Here is a 13,407-nt window from a genome sequence, read left to right as displayed (position 1 = left end):
TACAAGTAAACATGGGGTTGTTAGGTTATGTGTATTTGTTGGACTTCAGAAAAAGTTATTAATTTGATGGATAGATGATAACTTAAGTTATTCTCCGAACGATTCTAATTTTAAAAAATTGTGGGGGGGGGGGGGGGGAAATAAAAAATATTTCCATTAATCTGGAATAAAAATAACACCTTAGATCCTATACAATATGGAGCCCTGGATCCTGCTGTATTGGGACAAACAAAATTACCTTCTTAAACAATAACATTTAATTCAATTTTTGTACATACATTTAATAAATAAAAAAAACCGTTCAAAAACTATTTTAAAACCATAATGTAACATTATGCATTAATAAAATACGTATTTAAAATACATTTTTGCATGGTTTATTTCACGCTGGTTGTTGGTATTATTACATTACATAGTGGCGGTTATCCGAGAAAAAAATAAGGAAAGAGGTTCAACCTGGGAGTGAAATCTCTCTCTACTTCTATACTCCTTGTGCAGGACCATAAGCTACCCAATCTCTCATTCAGAGGCAGTTTTATATTGTGGGTGCTTGACATCTCATTCAGCAGTGCACTTCATGTTTCACGTTGACTCCAAAGTCTGCTGCTCTTCTCATGGGTATCTTCCAATTGTTAAGATTTTCACAAGTCCGTCTTTCCTTGAAGGTTGGCGTGGACTTTACTCGACCTTTTTCTTCCAAAAACAAAAAAATCACTTAAAGCCTTGTGTGTATGTCAAGTAAATCAATAACTTGAGGTTATGTCATCACTATGTAAAGAAGCATTCCTAGCTGCTCTAAAAAAATTTTTATCTCTGAGGGGAACACCATCTGACATACATTCGGATCAAGGTACAAACTTTATTGCTGACAGACACATGAAGTAAGTTGCCAAGCCTTGTTTACCGAGCCTGCCTGGCAGATACTGCAAGATTCCCTAGCCGACCTCAACAGTGTGTAGCACTTTAGTCCTCCTGCTGGCCCACAGTTTGAAGGTCTATGGGGAACAGCTGTCCAGTCAGCAAAGATGCACGTGAAAAGAGTAACCGGCAATCAAATACTCAAGTTAGAGGTACTGACCACACTCTTTGCTGAAGACCAGCAGTTTTAAACTCACAACCATTGTGCCCTCTCTCAGCAGATCTCTCAGAATTTGATGTTTTGACTCCAGGGCATTTTCTGATTGGTGCTTCTCTTGTTGACATACCAGAACAGGATCTGTCCCAACTTCTGGAGAATCATTTGGATGGATGGCAATTTATCACCCAACTAAAGCAGTGACCAATGTCTCACAATTTAATGTATGTCATAGAGTAAAACTTACACTGAATTTGAGGTATAAATAGGAACCGAAAGACGCCATCTTAGTTTCAAAAATTTTGAAATTAGTCAGCATCTGAATGGTAGGTCGTGTGTCGGGCAATGGCTCACAAATAACAGATTAATGTGAGTTATAGAGAATTTCAAGGCTGTGGTCTAGGAGCCATCTGATATAATCAAACTTCTTTTTCATAGTTTCAAACTGTAACTAGATTTTTTGACCACAGGTATTTCACCCACAGCAGGCTCGAGTGAACTTCGTCTTTGTTCCAAATACTGAGTTCTTCGGCTTTGTAATGTGAGTTTGTGCATAACCACAGGATATACTTACAATATTCATCCTTCTGTACAAGCGAACAGTCAACTTGTGTGTGTTGGAGTCTGCGAAGAGGTTATGTGTGTCTGGTTTTTAAATTCAGTATCCAATCATCTACAATAACATTAGTTTGGAACTTACAAATATTTTCATCGTCCAATTCATTTCTACAAGTGTTCATGAAACATGTATGTTAACTCCAGGCCAAATATTTTGAGCTGGCTGAGGTTGGTTTGGAGTGCGATAAATGACTGTGCTCTGATGCTTTCAAAGTAATCAATCAATTCTTCTGTTTTTGTACAACTTGTTTACAGTTATTGTGGATGATGTGGATGTTAGCTTGCCTCTCCTATGAGAATTTCTTAGAATTTAATGTGCCACTCCATATTCTGCTAAAACAACTATTTTGCTGAGTTTAAAAACAAACACACTATTGGTGTGCCTGGAATATTCGGGATTTTTTTTTTTTGCAGCTGTCAATTACTAACAGTTTAATTCAGCTGGTACGCAAAGCAGAGAATGAGGCACACATTAAAAAAACTCTCTCAAATTTTTTCTCATTTTTTATTGTAATAGCATTATCATCAAAGTCATGAGGTATGATTATCATTATGGTCTCTAGTTACTGGGATAGTTTTTAGATCAATTTGTTGTTCAAAAACTTACCTTCAAATATGTCATTGTTCTACACATTAGGTCTGCATGTCTAGAATTCCAAATTTTTGATGTGCAACATTTTAGCTCTTGCTATACTGCATTTGGTGGGAATAATTTTGTGAATGAAATGGAAGTCGCATAGAACGGAAATGTGTAACCACGGTGCTGCCATCTGTGGCAGAAGGCGTGATCCAAAGTTCACAAAGTCAAAGGAAAAATTTTCAGAATTAATTTTTTATGAATTTTAACAAGGTGGACAATATTTAAATAAAATTCTTTGTCAAAAATTAGTCCAAAAGCTGGTTTAGTATTAGTATTTCAAGTTTTCTTTCTCACTTTTATCAAATCAGTTTCATTATATAGTTTAGCCTTTTGCTCTGCAAGTCAAATTATTCAATAGTCAACGTAGCTGCTCCTGCAATGAATTCTAGCAGCGGGTGCAGAAATTAAGTGTGATGTACATCAAGAAATGAACTTAAAAACACAATTTTTGGTATATTTATCTCACTGGACATTATTTTAAAGAATTATATGCTATATTTTTCATCCGAATTTCATATTATATAAGTGTATTCTCTTCATGAGAACACAAAAATTTTCTCATTGCCGAGATTAAGTGTTGCACATCTCTAGCGAGTACTGAACAAACTGCTCACATTTTTATTTTCTTCCTTAGACAGAGGAATCTCATTTCACTATAAATCTCATTTCACTTTAAAGTATTTCTCACTCACTTGAACATTTAGTAACAGTTCAGTATAATGACCCTTTAATTATTCAGTATCATAACTGAAGGATTTTCCAAGTAGGTTTCACGGTACATGTGACTTGAGTATGAACATGAGGACTTGCAGCAAGTTGATGCACTCCCAGACCTGTGCTAGGAGCCCTCCGTCATGAGCAAGTGTACGCTGCGGTCCGACAAGACCATGCGTCCAGCTCGCTCCGTGCCGACCACGGCCGCCAGCTGCTGCACGTCATACTTGGTGTACAGCACCGTCACTGTCATGTTGCTGTCGCTCCCGGAGTAAGAGTTCTGGTTCGCCTCCTGCACACCAGCACATTAACAGCTGCATTATTCGCTTTTTATTATTCATGCCTCGTGGCCCACGGGTCAAACAACCATTTTCTCAAATACTAATCTCGAATTTGAATCACAAAGCATGCCTCAAAGCTAATACAAATCTAGGTCTCAAAGGGTCAAAAAATAAATAATGTACAAGAAATTAAAAAATATTACTGAACTAAGTTTCCTTAAATCAATACATATTGTAATCTAATGTACATAATTACATACTAAAAATACCAAATATATTGGGGAATGGTAAAGACTTCAGAGTGGTCTGTATTGAATTTTTAAATTTACTACACTTCCCCCAATTCTTTTCTTTGAACCCTTTTACTTGAACATAAATTCTTTTTAATACTATAGATTTTATAATATTTAAGACATTTTTCTATTTATTCAGGCTCAATGTATAATCAATCACAGACTAAGAATATTGGGAAGGAATTGCAAATGGCCTACTGTAAGGAACTATCCTAGCATTTGCCTAGAGTAATTTTGGGAAACCATGGAAGATCAGGATGGAAAGACTGGGATTCGAACCTGAGTTCTCTGGAAGGCCAGTCTAGTGTCGTCACAATAGATATTCAATAACCTTCTGTTATTTAAATAATTTGACATTCAATAACCATAGGGTTCATTTGTGAAAAATCCTTGTTCACTTGATTTTGTATTTGATGCAGCTTTGCTACTTGTTACAAGGTTGCTTGCTAAGGACGAGGTCGGCCAAACCAGCCGGCACGCCAGCCTGCAAGCTTCCTAGGGAGGATCTTGCCCCTGGAGAGACACTCCGTAGGTAGCACCATTCCCATCCTATCCCCCCTCCTCATACAACTGTCAGGACCTGCCATTAAAGGCCGCTTTCTTACAACCACATCCCCCCTCTCCTTCAGTGCCTTTCTATGGAGTCCAGATGCCTTTCTCTGTCTCTCTGAAGGATGCTAGGATGCTACATGTTATTAGAGCCCTGTCACTTGAAGTGGCATAACTAGAACACCATTGTTCTTGTAGCTTTGAGTGTTAAGTCAAGGGGCTTTGATGACTTAACACTTCTAAGGGCTATAAGACTTTTCCATGGATGAACCAAGAGGTATAAAAGTCGGGGACTGGCTTGCAAAGAAGAGTTAAGTAAAGAGGGTAGGTAATCCTTTAGCGAGTGATGGCGAGTGATGAGCGAAGGGTTTCGTGTATGAAGATTGGAGCACCATGGACAGTGTCGTGGTGCAACGGGCAAGTGAGTAGTGCGAAGTAGTGTGTTGGGACCAAGGAGCATGGTAAAAGACGAACAGTACTGAGAGTCACTGTTGAGTTGAGCTCCAGAGGGGTAAACTAAATAGTGTACTCTTGTAAGTGTGTTTATTTTGTGGAAAGTCATTTAGATTGTCGTAATTTAGGAAGAAGTGTACATAGTAGTTAATAAAGAAATTCTGATTAATTTGGGCTATCATTACCGGATCTGTATTCTTACACGTAATATTAAAAAGAAAATACTCTTCTAGATCACAAGGTCAACCTATTCAGAATCAAGCATCAGACTGATGTTTTGTATTGAATCAATCAGGATTTTGCTTCCATTAATATGTGTTACGACTAAACGTGGTTTCACTTCCGATTATATTTAGGTATTTTCCTATACTAATACATATTATAAAGAGAGAGAGTTTGTATGTTGATTTGTCCAAGCTGAACTCGAAAACTACTGAAATGATTTCAAGAAATCTTTCACTGTTATAAAGCTACATTATTCCAGATGGACATATGCTGTTTTAATTTTCAAAATATTATAAAAATAATATTAATTACTTAAAAATAACAGTAAACAAATATGCCATAGATATATGTATATCTTAAAGACATGCATATTAAGAATAAATTACGGTATGTTACACCAAAGAAATATGGAAGTGCAGATATAAATTGAGTGTGTATAAATATTTTTGTTACCTTTTTTATTTGTGCTAATATTTCAATGGACATAGGTTGTTTTATATATTTACAAAAATTTTTGTTCTGTAAGAAAAAGCAATATTTGTAACAACTAAAACCAGAGCTCTGCAAGCTTACAGTGAGTAAAATGTTACAGATATAACGTAGTTATAAAATGTAGGCAATCATGCAAACAAAACTTTTATTGAACCTTTAAACATTGTCAGTCTGCTACTCCCTAATGCAATCACTATTGTGGCCAGTGTCCCCGTGCATTATCATTGTGAATGGAATTAATACCCAATCACTAAGTAACATGTGTTTATGTAAACAAAACTATAATTTCTCAACTCCCTCAACCCATCAGGCCTTCCACCTCACTGCCAAAAAATTACAGTTAATTACAGTTGGAATTTCAATTATTTTGATGTGTAACCTACACTCTAAACCTGTGCAATGGGACAATATTGCAAGTTAAATCACTCAGGAACAACATAACAAAAACCATCTTTCTCACAGGACAAGCAGATGGGCAAATGGTGCACATTCCTCGCATTCGCATTCCTTCGACTTACCATTTCAATTTAAGCGACTACAATTTCCAGTTACAACTTATTTTTAATCACATTCAATAAATCTCAAAGTCAATCATACAAATATGTCACAGGAAAGAATAATTTTTTCATGGAAAACTGTATGTTGGTCTGTTTAGATCAGGGAGTACGGAGAATACGTATATTTTGAATCTGTTCAGAAACAGTACAAAAATGTAGGACACTCAGATATATTCAAATGAATCACTCACTAATAAGGATTGCAGGCTTTCACCGCCACTGTCTGAAGTTGCTTGGCTTGTGCGTTGTAGCCGCGTCCAAGGCGAACATATAAACGTTTCGGTTAACGCAGTCGCCATCATCAGGGTAGAGTTACCTACTAAGGTTATTTTTTTCCTTAACCTAACTAAAAATACAGTGTATTTGGGAGAGGTCCGGGTTAGGGAGGAAACTAAGTCTCTAAGTGCGTCTCAGGCCGAAGCCTGAAGATATTTTAAATAAACATGCTTAATAATTAAATTTTAATTATATTCAATTAATAAGTTTAATAAATTATGATCCTGTAACGCCCCTCATGCCTCAAAATAGCATTATTTTAAATTAATTAAAAAAAAGCCTTGGAAACGTGCTGAAAACAAAATTAGTTAAATAAAGTGATTTACCAGAGGCGACACGAGGTGGGAACAAACACAATTTAGGAACTTCCTGTAACAAGCAAAGGGGAAGTTGGGGGATCGTTATAATCAATAAAATAAAAACTACTCGATTCACTTGATCTATAGTTTCCTTGGTTTATTTGCCCTGATAAATTATCATGTTTCAATTATTTTAACATACGTACAAAAGGTTTTAACAATTTTCCAAGCTTAACAAAAGGAAAACGAAATTGGGGGCCGGCCCGCGAATCTTTAAATAAGTTACATTCTTAGTTTGACATCTAAACATTTGCATAATAAGATGATTATATTGATAATTAGTTCTATTTGTTTTACATTTTCTTGAAAAAACCACTGGTCGCTGGTGGGTTGGTCATCCGGTGAAGATAGTTCGTAGTTAGGTAAGGGGGAAATGTTGAATTTACATTACCACTCCGGGGTCTTTAAACGATCACTTCGGGTGGTAGAAAAGTTTCTTCTAATGTTTCTTCCCACGGAACAGGGAAGGGGGGGGGGAGGCCACGAGATGAGAGCCTCAATCTCTCCCGGTCATCGAACCCTGTCTGCAACAGTCCAAATCAAGGCTGATTAGAACTGGTATACAGGCAGTCTATGGGGCAGAAAATGCCCGGAAAAAAAATTTAAAGGGAAAAAGGAGGGTTCGCGAATCATCACTCACCAAAACAGGGGAGTTGCCCAGCACGCTGCCATCGTGGAGTCAGCCCGGGGTCTGGAGCTCGCGAATTGCGCGGCAGGACGCGGATGATTTCTTCATAATAATAAATTTCAAAAAAAAATTAAAAGCTAAAAAAAATAACTATTACATTGCAGACGGACTAAACTACTTGAAAAGATTTTAGGGATAGCATCCCTCAATTAGGCGACTACATAGTCGGTTGCGGCCGGATGGAAGTTTTGCAAAGTCTCGTCGACTCGCCGATAATCAAACGATCCGTCTGCAGTCACGACGCGAGGTGGTCTGTGTCGCTGGAAGTTGCGTCCCGTAATTAAAAATGCCCACCGGCTCTAACAGGTGGAAGAGGGGGGTGTCTGGGCCGCCGAAAAATACCGAAGTTGCCCGAATGCGGGCGGAAAAAAAAACTCTAGCAGGAGTCTTGAAGTTGGCCACACTGGGCGACCGTAGCGATCTCTGTCGGAGGTGGTCTGAGTTGAAAACAATCGACTCGACCACGGTGTCCATATAACACAAGGCAAAGCAGGTGCTGCTCTCTGGCGCCCTAGCGGGCAGGCAAGCGGAGAAGTTCGCGAATTGGCCGCTAGGAAGCGCTTGTGATCAGTTTTGGCGCACTCGTTTTGCGAAGAGACCTTGGAAACGGTCACCGGTGTCCAGGGGGTTACGACCGGTCATTGGTCTTACTTGGAACTGAGAAGGGGGGGAGGTGGGGGTAAAATGCAACGCTGATGGGAAACTATGCCCCGTCGTGGCTACAGAGGGGCGAATATAACACTACGACGTGATGAAAAAGGCGGATCTCAGCTCGTCTCTGCGAACTGGTCGCCTGCAAGCTACAGCCTTGCCTATGCAGTTAGAGTCACGAAGGGAAATAATATAAAGGCTTGAGGCGTGACTGAAGGCGGGGGAAATGGTAAGCGGGCTGCCAGTCAGTGATTAGACCAGCAGAATATCCGATACGCCGATGGGAAAGGGGCTCCAGAGCACTGAGACAAAGTTTAACTCAGAGGAGTACACCGGACTAACAAATGAAAATTACACTATAGTAGGGCAAATAAAATTTCTACACAAAAATTTAAAATCATAATAAAAATTTAAAATATATCGTGTTGAATTTACTAATTAACGGCACATACTTCCCCCCTGAAAGACGGAGTCAGGGTGGCCCACTTGAGCCACCAAAAACCTGGGTTCCAGAAACTTACCCTGTACCAGGATCTACTGTAGTAAACTACTCACATATAAAAAAAATATCTTGAACAAATCGAAGGTATATTATAATTAATTAATTAGCACTTAACGATGAATGAAGTAATGAGGAAAGTTGATCTCAGATGTTGGGAATGGTGTCACGTGACAAAACTCTAAAGATGGGCACTGTGAGGCGGGCCGAAAAGCACTGAGGCCAAAACAAGGGAAATGCGTCCTTGAGCACTCAGTGATATATGGGGATTGGAACCCCTGTATATGGGTATGGTAACCCGTAACTTACAAAATATATTTGGGAATAGAACCCCTGTACAATTGTCTTTCCATAAAAAGCCGAAGGCATTGGGACTTAGCCCTGCACAATCAGGCCATGGAGAAGACGGTCAAATTTGCTGCTTCCCCGAAGGTAAAACAGATCCTCAGTCCCAGAGTGACACAGGGCCTAAGGGTAAGATTCCCTTGGCGGGTTTTTAAATTATTGGGGTTGGAACCCTAAAAGATCAACAATCCGTATGAATGAATGAATTTAAAAAAAATTAAATATTCGACAAATTTAGAAATTTTAGCGCATACAACTCTGATGTTCAATCTAACTAACTAATATTTATTATTTAAAAGTTTTCTGAAAACAAAACAATAAATTAACGACTCTTCGCACTCAAATTTAAATTATTTAAAGAAAGGTAAAATGCAATAAACCAACAATTATCAATCGAAAGGGTTATAAATTATCATGGAGCGGTTAGATCTTCCGTGACTGCTGATAGGTTTCACACTGCCTGAGAGGGGGTTTGAACATAGGCCGTCCAAAGGTGAGTGCTGGGGATCTAACCCAGTAACACTCTATGGTCATAGGATTTTTCTCCTAGAGGACCGAGTCTCGGCTCGTTGGCTCGTAGGACCCTTCTTTTGCGCTGCTCGTTAGCTAGCTTGACCTAGCTCCTATTTTAGAAAAACACATAAAAGAAACCAGTTTGCCGTCTGGAAGTCACGTAGCTCTTACTTAAATAAACAATATCATCGATAGCGATGTAAAAGAAATACAGCTTTGGGGGTAGAATGCAAAGGAAACAAAAAAAATGGCTAGATGTGACAGCTTCTGTGCTCAGACTCTATGTACGTCACTGTACATCACATTTACGTACAAGGGAAAATAAAGAAATAAACATGTACAAGTATTAACGCAACATCAGTAAAAAAAACACTACAAACATTATTCTTGCTTACTTTACGAATTATGGTTATTAAAAAAAAGGAACGTAATCAGAAATTAAATATATTAAATCGTCGAACAAGATTCATGAAGATTCAAAAAATATCAGAGAGGTATTTCTGAGTTAAAAAAAATATTAAAACTATTTACGTCAATTAGCTTGTTAAGGACTGAACTTACGTATGTCAAAATAAAAAATTAAATTATTTTAAATTGCCTATAGTGTGCTAGCCTAGAAACGGGATGCTCAAACATACCCAAATTAATTTAGGGGACCTCTCGTTGGAGGTTGAAAAGGATTTCACCACTCTCGGTGATTAGTATAAATATAAAATGAGGCTAGTCACCTCGTAGGTGCTTACTTTCGGTGAAAAACGTTTTTTTTTTTATACGCTTGATTATATTATTATTATTTGTATAGTTAATATTGTTATAAGTTACATATATAAAATTATTATGTTATATTTTAAGTTCCCCTAGATTAAGAAAATACTTCGCTGCTAGATTTAGTGCAGTATAGATTAAATATAGTGCCTGGTTTGGTGACATGAAAATAATATACTATTAGGACATACAAAGCATGGGTAGTTTGTTTACAAAATACGTGGCACGTGGGTGGCGCACACAGGAGAGGAGAGTGGGTTCCGCGCAGTTGGCGGCCCTGTCATGAGGTGACGAGATAACATGGCGGCGCGCGCGCAAGCGCAGAGAGACAAAAATACAAACACGACAGTCCGAAAGGACATTATAGTAATTTATTTTTATTGGGAAATATCAGTAAACAAAATACTGGCCGAACACTCAACGTGCTCTGTTTATTATTATTATGACGGCCGAAAGACGTATAAGTTGGTACGTCTGGTTACGTCCCGCGGAGGTGAGAGACCTCCGGGACTTGCTGGGGAGGGGGGAGAGTGAGTCCGCACGAACGTGCCGACACGTACGGGATTAGATAACACCGGCCGTCGGGCGCGGTGAGGAGGGTTGGAGGGGCGGGTAACGCCAGCTGAGCCAAGTGATAAGCCACGTCTCGCTGCCGCCCTGCTAGCGGGCCTCACGCCGCGGCTTCTTGCGCCGCGCGCAGACTAAGTCCACACGGGACTTTAAAACTCAATATAAATTTAAAACAGAAACGCAATATAACTACCGGGTGTACCAGCGATCAGTTCACAATGTTATTATTACAATTTGCTATCACAAAATTTAATTTTTTAATTATTTTTTTTTAAATATATATATTTTAATTTTAGGTATGCCTACTCGATTTAGGTATGCCTATAGACCAAACCATGCTCTGCTACCAAGTTGTAACGCCCCTCGTGCCTCAAAATAGCATTATTTTAAATTAATTAAAAAAAAGCCTTAGAAACGTGCTGAAAACAAAATTAGTTAAATAAAGTGATTTACCAGAGGCGACACGAGGTGGGAACAAACACAATTTAGGAACTTCCTGTAACAAGCAAAGGGGAAGTTGGGGGATCGTTATAATCAATAAAATAAAAACTACTCGATTCACTTGATCTATAGTTTCCTTGGTTTATTTGCCCTGATAAATTATCATGTTTCAATTATTTTAACATACGTACAAAAGGTTTTAACAATTTTCCAAGCTTAACAAAAGGAAAACGAAATTGGGGGCCGGCCCGCGAATCTTTAAATAAGTTACATTCTTAGTTTGACATCTAAACATTTGCATAATAAGATGATTATATTGATAATTAGTTCTATTTGTTTTACATTTTCTTGAGAAAAACACTGGTCGCTGGTGGGTTGGTCATCTGGTGAAGATAGTTCGTAGTTAGGTAAGGGGGAAATGTTGAATTTACATTACCACTCCGGGGTCTTTAAACGATCACTTCGGGTGGTAGAAAAGTTTCTTCTAATGTTTCTTCCCACGGAACAGGGAAGGGGGGGGGGAGGCCACGAGATGAGAGCCTCAATCTCTCCCGGTCATCGAACCCTGTCTGCAACAGTCCAAATCAAGGCTGATTAGAACTGGTATACAGGCAGTCTATGGGGCAGAAAATGCCCGGAAAAAAAATTTAAAGGGAAAAAGGAGGGTTCGCGAATCATCACTCACCAAAACAGGGGAGTTGCCCAGCACGCTGCCATCGTGGAGTCAGCCCGGGGTCTGGAGCTCGCGAATTGCGCGGCAGGACGCGGATGATTTCTTCATAATAATAAATTTCAAAAAAAATTAAAAGCTAAAAAAAATAACTATTACATTGCAGACGGACTAAACTACTTGAAAAGATTTTAGGGATAGCATCCCTCAATTAGGCGACTACATAGTCGGTTGCGGCCGGATGGAAGTTTTGCAAAGTCTCGTCGACTCGCCGATAATCAAACGATCCGTCTGCAGTCGCGACGCGAGGTGGTCTGTGTCGCTGGAAGTTGCGTCCCGTAATTAAAAATGTCCACCGGCTCTAACAGGTGGAAGAGGGGGGTGTCTGGGCCGCCGAAAAATACCGAAGTTGCCCGAATGCGGGCGGAAAAAAAAACTCTAGCAGGAGTCTTGAAGTTGGCCACACTGGGCGACCGTAGCGATCTCTGTCGGAGGTGGTCTGAGTTGAAAACAATCGACTCGACCACGGTGTCCATATAACACAAGGCAAAGCAGGTGCTGCTCTCTGGCGCCCTAGCGGGCAGGCAAGCGGAGAAGTTCGCGAATTGGCCGCTAGGAAGCGCTTGTGATCAGTTTTGGCGCACTCGTTTTGCGAAGAGACCTTGGAAACAGTCACCGGTGTCCAGGGGGTTACGACCGGTCATTGGTCTTACTTGGAACTGAGAAGGGGGGGAGGTGGGGGTAAAATGCAACGCTGATGGGAAACTACGCCCCGTCGTGGCTACAGAGGGGCGAATATAACACTACGACGTGATGAAAAAGGCGGATCTCAGCTCGTCTCTGCGAACTGGTCGCCTGCAAGCTACAGCCTTGCCTATGCAGTTAGAGTCACGAAGGGAAATAATATAACTGGCTTGAGGCGTGACTGAAGGCGGGGGAAATGGTAAGCGGGCTGCCAGTCAGTGATTAAACCAGCAGAATATCCGATACGCCGATGGGAAAGGGGCTCCAGAGCACTGAGACAAAGTTTAACTCAGAGGAGTACACCGGACTAACAAATGAAAATTACACTATAGTAGGGCAAATAAAATTTCTACACAAAAATTTAAAATCATAATAAAAATTTAAAATATATCGTGTCGAATTTACTAATTAACGGCACAATCCTATTTTAAGCTATTTTACAACACATGTTTTGAATAACTTTATGTTAGTGGGTCTTAGCAGATATAAATAGACAGTCAAGTGGGCCATGGCATTTTTTCTAGTTGGGAACCGTTCTTCCCTACCATTAAAAACCAATAAATCATAATCATGGATAATCCAAAGGATAACCTACCATATATACCTGAATCCAAGCTGTCTCATATCATTTCTGGTTGCATCCTAGTGCATCCTGAGTGTTGTCTATTGCATTAAGTGACGGATAAGTTTTTTTTTACTAAATATTAAAACAAAAGAAAACCTTAAATACTCATTTAATAAGTGTGCTGTCATGGTGCAACACTGTGCTGATACCTGAGGCCAGTAAGATAAAGGTTGAACAAAATGCACAAGATGAAACTACAACAAAAACACTAGTGTTCACACACATGGGCAAAAATCTGTATGATTCCCAGAGAGGGCCTGCAGGACACTATTTATCATTCCCATTTCACAGTAACGATTTAGTGAGCACAAGCGGGCCCACTCAACACAGGACATTTTTATTCCAAGGGGAAGGGGGGACCCCC

General features: G+C 39.5%; 1 protein-coding gene across 3 annotated transcripts in view; it reads right to left on the bottom strand.

Moving 5' to 3' along the window:
* Positions 1 to 2,766: 2,766 nt before the first annotated feature.
* LOC134537385 (U3 small nucleolar RNA-associated protein 25 homolog) overlaps positions 2,767 to 13,407 on the bottom strand; it is a 47,458-nt gene continuing 36,817 nt past the window's right edge. For all 3 annotated transcript variants that reach the window (XM_063377756.1, XM_063377773.1, XM_063377764.1), the window contains exon 8: positions 2,767 to 3,339. In XM_063377756.1, coding sequence (XP_063233826.1) covers positions 3,172 to 3,339 — 168 coding nt within the window. In that variant the 3' untranslated portion in view covers positions 2,767 to 3,171. The remainder of the gene's footprint in view (positions 3,340 to 13,407) is intronic.

Source organism: Bacillus rossius, chromosome 1 (assembly GCF_032445375.1).
Source record: "Bacillus rossius redtenbacheri isolate Brsri chromosome 1, Brsri_v3, whole genome shotgun sequence".
Lineage (NCBI taxonomy): Eukaryota > Metazoa > Arthropoda > Insecta > Phasmatodea > Bacillidae > Bacillus > Bacillus rossius.
The sequence above is the reverse complement of the archived record's forward strand: the minus strand, read 5'-3'. Positions and strand labels throughout refer to the sequence as shown.